This window comes from Aythya marila (assembly GCF_965140915.1).
Source record: "Aythya marila genome assembly, contig: HAP1_HAP1_SCAFFOLD_121, whole genome shotgun sequence".
Taxonomy (NCBI): domain Eukaryota; kingdom Metazoa; phylum Chordata; class Aves; order Anseriformes; family Anatidae; genus Aythya; species Aythya marila.
Genome location: NW_028136587.1, coordinates 4,442 through 10,565, shown reverse-complemented (window position 1 = coordinate 10,565; position 6,124 = coordinate 4,442). Strand labels below are relative to the sequence as shown.

At 66.5% G+C, this 6,124-nt stretch overlaps 1 protein-coding gene across 1 annotated transcript; it reads left to right on the top strand.

Annotated features, from left to right (window-relative positions):
- Positions 1–699: 699 nt before the first annotated feature.
- LOC309891731 (neuronal PAS domain-containing protein 4-like) lies at positions 700–4,789 on the top strand (the record flags this gene model as incomplete). Its single annotated transcript, XM_082786063.1, has 6 exons — positions 700–851; positions 1,387–1,489; positions 2,511–2,760; positions 3,537–3,646; positions 4,384–4,516; positions 4,672–4,789. Coding segments are annotated over 6 exons (866 nt in total), but the record flags the coding sequence as incomplete, so codon positions are not given.
- Positions 4,790–6,124: the final 1,335 nt, after the last annotated feature.

The following is a 6,124-nucleotide window of genomic DNA, read 5'->3' as shown; positions in this document are numbered from 1 at the left end:
GGGAACAGGAACCGGGGCTGGGATCAGCACCGGGGACAGGGGAACAGGAACCGGGGACCGGGTTCAGCACCGGGGATGGGGTCCGGGGACCGGGAACCGGGACCAGGACCAGAGACCGGGGCCGGTTTCAGTACCGGGCACTGGCTTCGGCACCGGGGCCGGGGGACAATGGGAGAGGGACTGGGACGGGGACTGGGGCCAGGTTTAGAACCGGAGGGGTCAGCAGCGGGGTCAGGGAGTGGAGGGGGCACCGGGACAACAGGACAGGGACAGGGGACAGCGACCGGGACACTGGGATGGGGACAGGGACCGGGAGTAGGACCGGGGGTGGGAACTGGGGAACGGGGACGGGATGGGGGCAGGAACCGGGAATGGGGTTGGGATGGGAATGGGATGGACGGGGACAGGAGCTGGGAACGGGGACAGGAACCGGGGAACGGGGACGGGATGGGGACAGGGACCGGGAGTGGGACCGGGGATGAAGAGTCAGGGATGGGAACTGGGAAATGGGGCCAGGAACTGGGGATGGGGTTGGGATGGGGACAGGGACTGGGAACGGGGACAGGAGCTGGGAACGGGGACGGGAACCGGGGAATGGGGTTGGGATGGGGTCAGGAACCGGGGAACGGGGACGGGATGGGGGTCAGGGACCGGGGGTCCGGGTGCTGACCCGGGTGTGTCCCCCCCCCCCCATTGCAGGGCCGGCGCGGGGAGCACCCCTGGAGCTTCTGGGGGGGCCGGAGCTGGCCGACCTGGTGGCGTCACTGCCGGGGTTCCTGCTGGCCGTCACCCGCGAGGGGAAACTGGTCGGCGTCACCGACAACGTGGCCCAGCACCTGGGGCACTCCATGGTGGGTGCTGGGGGGGGCTGGGGGGGCTGGGAGAGGGGTTTGGGGGGCTGGGAGAGGGGTTAGGGGGCTGGGGAGGGGCGGTTCTGGGGGGCTGGGGGGGGGCTGGGGATGCTGGGAGGGGGTTCTGGGTGTCTAGGAGGGGGTCTGGGGGGTTTTGGGGGTGTCTGGGGGGGGTGAGGGTGCTGGGAGGGGGTTCTGGGTGTCTAGGAGGGGGTCTGGGGGTGCTGTGAGGGGGTTTGGGGGGGTCTGGTTGTCGAGGGGGGATTTTGGGGGTGCTGGGAGGCATTTTGAGGGTGCTGGGGGGATTTGGGGGTGTCTGGGGGGGGGGGGCTAGGGGATCTAGGAGGGGATTTGGGGCTGTTTAGGGGGAATCTGTGGGTCCCGGAAGGGGGTTTAGGGGTGTCTGAGGGGGTTGAGGGTGCTGGAAGGGGGTCTGGGGGTGTCGGGGGGGATTTGGGGGTGTTGGGGGGATTTGGGGGTGTCGGGGGGATTTGGGGGTGCTGGGTGCTGACCCCCCCCGTGTCCCCCCCCCCAGGTGGACCTGGTGGCTCAGGGTGACAGCATCTACGACCTGCTGGACCCCGCCGACCACCCCCTGGTGCGGCACCAGCTCGCCCTGCCCGGGGCCCCCCAGCCAGGTGGGCGGGGCTTATGGGGAAGGGGGAGGGGCTTGAGGGGGGGTGGGAGGGGCTTGAGAGGGTGGGAGGGGCTTGAAAGGGGGGGAGGGGCTTGGGGGAGGGGAGGGGCTTGAGGGGTGGACGGACGGACGGATGGATATAGAGAGGGGTTGATGGATGGACGGACAGACGGACGTCTACAGAAAGGGATTGATGGACAGACAGACGGACAGAGAGAAGGACTGATGGATGGACAGACAGATGGATGGAGAGAGGGGTTGATGGATGGACGGACAGACGGACATCTACAGGAAGGGATTGATGGACAGACAGACGGACGGAGGGATGGGGAGGGGGCTGGATGGACAGACAGATGGACAGAGGGATGGGTTGATGGATGGACAGATGGATATAGAGAGGGGTTGATGGATGGACGGACAGACGGATGGATGGAGAGAGGAAGGGATGGACGGACAGACAGACGGACAGATGGGGAGAGGGATGGACGGACAGACAGACGGATGTAGAGGAGGGACAGACGGATGGAGCAATAGAGGAAGGACAGACAGACAGATGGACGGATGGATATAAGAAGGGACGGACGGACAGAGGGACAGAAGGACGGATGGGTGAATGGAAAGACGGACGGACAGACAGAGGGACGGGGGGGGGGGCAAATGGGCAGACAGACAGACGGACAGAAAAAGGGAAGAACAAAAGGACAGACAGCCAGCGGGGTGGGAGAGGACGGACGGACGGACACCGGACACACAGACGGCACTAACCTCCCCCCCCCCTTTGTATTTTTTTATTTTCTTATTTTTTTTTATTTTCTTATTTTCTTATTTTTTTATTTTTTTTATTATTTATTATTTTTTTTTTATATTTTCTTATTTTTTTTTTACTTTTTTACTTTTTTACTTTTTTACTTTTTTACTTTTTTACTCTTTTACTCTTTTACTCTTTTACTTTTATTTTTTATTTTTTTTATTATTATTATTTCATTTTTTTATTTTTTTGGGGGTGTCCCCCCCCCCCCCAGAGCGCCTCTTCCGCTGCCGTTTCACCACCTCCCGCGCCTCGCGCCGCCCCAGCGCCGGCCGCAAGCTGGTGCTGCTGCGGGGCCGCTTCCAAGCCGCCCCCCCCGGCCCCCCCGGGACCCCCCCGGGGCTTTTCGTGGCTTTTTGCGCCCCCCTGGACCCCCCCCCATGGCCCTGCGCCGACTCCTTGCTGCTGCCGGCCTTCGAGAGCCGCCACGCGCGGGACCTGGCCCTGCTCGACGTCTCGGAGAGGTGAGGGGGGGGGCGAAATTTGGGGAGGGGGGGGGTGGAGGTGGGGTGTGGGGGGGGGTTGGGGGGCGAGGGGGTGTTGGGGAGGGGGGTGGAGGTGGGCAGGGTGGGACCCAGGGGTGGGGGGGGGGTCCTGAAGTGCGTATGGAGGGGTTGGGGGGTTTGGGGGGGGGTCTCCGGATAATTGGGGGGGGTCTCAGGTGTCTTGGGGGGGTCCTTAGATATTTGGGGAGGGGTCCCAAATATTTGGGGGGGGGGTCTCAGGTGTCTTGGGGGGGTCTTCAGATATTTGGGGGGGTCTCGGGTGTCTTGGGGGGGGTCTCAGGTGTCTAAGGGGGGTCCTCAGATATTTGGGGGGGGGTCTCAGGTGTCTTGGGGTGTACCCAAATATTTGGGGAGGGGTCCTAAATATTTGCGGGGGGGTCCCAGGTGTCTTGGGGGGGTCCTCAGATATTTAGGGGGGGGTCCTCAGATATTTGGGATATTTGGGGGGGGTCCCAGATGAGCAGGATGAGGCTCAGGTATCTTGAGGGTGGGGGGCCCTAATTATTTGGGGGGGTCCCAGATTTTTTGGGGGGGGTCCCAGGAATTTGGGGGGGATCCTGGGCACCTCAGGGTGCTCCCAGGGACTTTGGGGGGGGGTTCCCAGGCACTTTGGGGGTCTCAGGGCGCTTTGGGGGGGATGGGGGTATTTTGGGGGGGATGGGGGTATTTTGGGGGGGTGGGGGCGTTTTGGGGGGGTCCATCCGGGGGTGCTGACGGGGGGGGGTCTCTCTCAGCGTGCAGATCCACCTGGGCTACGGGCGCGGGGAGCTGCTGGGGCGCTCCTGGTACCGCCTGCTGCACCCCGAGGACCTGGGGCACGTCGCCCGCCAGCACCTCCGCCTGGGTGGGTGTCCCCTGGGTGTCCCCCGGGTGTCCCTTGGGTGTCCCCTGTCCCTAGGTGTCCCCTGGGTGTCCCTTGGGTGCCCCCTGTCCCCTCCATGTCTCCCCTTGGGTGTCCCCCGGGTGTCCCTTGGGTGCCCCCTGTCCACTCCATGTCTCCCCCTGGGTCTCCCCTTGGGTGTCCCCTGGGTGTTCCTTGGGTGTCCCCTGGGTGTCCCTTGGGTGTCCCCTGTCCCCCCTGGGTCTCCCCTTGGGTGTCCCTTAGGTGTCCTCTGTCCCCCCCAAATGTCCCCTGGGTGTCCCCTGTCCCCTCCAGGTCTCCCCCCGGGTGACCCCCATGGGTCTCCCCTGTCCCCCCCATGTGTCCCCTGGGTGGCCCTTGGGTGTCCCCTTTGGGTGTCCCCTGTCCCCCCGTCTCCCCTTGGGTGTCCCCCCAGGTGTCCCCCATGGGTGTCCCCTGTCCCCTTGGCTGTCCCCTTGGGTGTCCTTTGGGTATCCTTTGGGTGTCCCCTGTCCCCTGGGTGTCCCCTGGGTGTCCCCCTGTCCCCTCCAGATACCCCCCCCCGGATGTCCCCCATGGGTGTCCCCTGGGTGTCCCCTCACCCCGCAACACCCCCACAGTGTCCCCAGGCGTGTCCCCGTCCCTCCTGGTGTCCCCATTGTGTCCCCAAGGGTGTCCCTGTGTCCCCCCACACCCCCGTCACCCCTCTAACCCCCCCCCCCATGTTGTCCCCCCCCCAGCAGGGGCAGCGGCGGAGGCGCGGGGGGAGCTGGTGGCCCGGCTGCAGCGCAAGGACGGCCTGGGCTGGACCTGGGTCTACGCCCGCCTGCGCCCCGAGGGCCCGGCCCTGCTGGCCCACAACTTCGTCATCAGGTGAGCGGGGAGGGGGCGCCCAGACCCCCGGGACCACCCACGTGCCCCCCCCGGACCACACAAAGGGCGCCGAGAATCGGGGTCCACCCCTGACCCCCCCTTCCCCCCCCGATTTATCCCGCAGTGAGGCCGAAGCTTGGTGCCTGCGCCAGCAGCTGGCGGCCGAAGCCCCCCCGGGACCCCCCGAGACTTTCGGTCCCGGCCTCGATTTCCCCGGTGGTGGTGGAGGCGGTGGAGAGCTCGGCGTTGGCCCCGGCGTTGACCTTGGGCTAGGAGCCGATGGTGGAGCCAACGTTGGCCTTGGCCTTGGGGTCAACGTTGGCCATGGTCTTGGAGCTGACGTCGGACACGGGCTCGGGGCCGGCGCCGCCAGCGTTGACCCCGGTCTTGGAGCCGGTCTTGGAGCCAACCCCGGTCTTGGAGCTGCCGTTGGACATGGTCTTGGACTTGGCGTTGGAGCCAACGTTGACCCTGGTCTTGGACGTGGTCTTGGAGCCAACGTGGGACCCGGTCTCGGAGCCAACTCTGGTCTTGGACCCGGTCTTGGAGCCAATCCTGGTCTTGGAGATGCCATCGAACACAGTCTTGGAGCCAGTGCCACCGCCAGCGTTGACCCCGGTCTTGGAACTGGTCTTGGAGCCAACGTGGGACCTGGTCTTGAAGCCAACTCTGGTCTTGGACGTGGTCTTGGAGCCAATGTGGGACCCAGTCTTGGAGCCAACGTTGACCCCGGTCTTGGAACTGGTCTTGGAGCCAACCCCGGTCTTGGAGCTGCCATCGAACACGGCCTCGGAGCCGGCGCCGCGGCCAACGTTGACCCCGGCCTTGGCGCTGCCGTTGGACATGGTCTTGGACTTGGCATCGGGGCCAGCGTTGACCCCGGGCTCGGAGCCAACCTCGGGCAAGGCCTCGGAGCCGGCGTTGGCATCAGAGTGGACATCGGCCTTGGCGTGGCGGCCGGCGCCGACGTTGGCCTGGGGACTCCAGTCGGAGCTGGCCTCGGGCCCGGCACCGGAGAGGACGTTGGAGCTGGCCTCCAGACTGACACGGACGTTGGCCACGGTCTTGGCGCCGGCATCTCCCTCGGCCTCGGCGGCGGCGTCAGCGCCAGCGTTGGACTCGGCGTTGGCGCCGTTGGCCAAGCTCTACCGGCCGACATCGGTGCCGGCGTTGGGCTCGCCGTCGGGGCCAACATCGGCGTCGGGGCCGGCGTCGGACTCGGCCTTGGTGCCGCCGTTGGCTCCGGCCTTGGCTCTACGCTTGGCCTTGGCCTCGGAGGCTCCGTCCTCACCTCCGGCCTCGGCCTCGCCGTCGGCGCCGCCAACGTTGGCGTTGGGCTCGGCGTTGGCCCCAACGCCGCCACCGCTCTCCCCCCGGCCGCCGGCGCCGGCCTCGGCCTCCGAACCGCCGCGGGGGCCACCGTGGGCATGGGCGCCGCCGTCGGCCTCGGCCTCGGGGCCAACGTTGACTCTGCCCTTCCCCCCGGCGTTGACCCCGCTCTCGCCGCCGGCCTCGACCCCGCGGTGGGGCTGGCCCTGGGGGCCAACGTCGGCGTGGGGCTGGCCGTGGGCCCCCGCCTGGCCCCCGAGCTGCCGGGGGGGGCCGCCA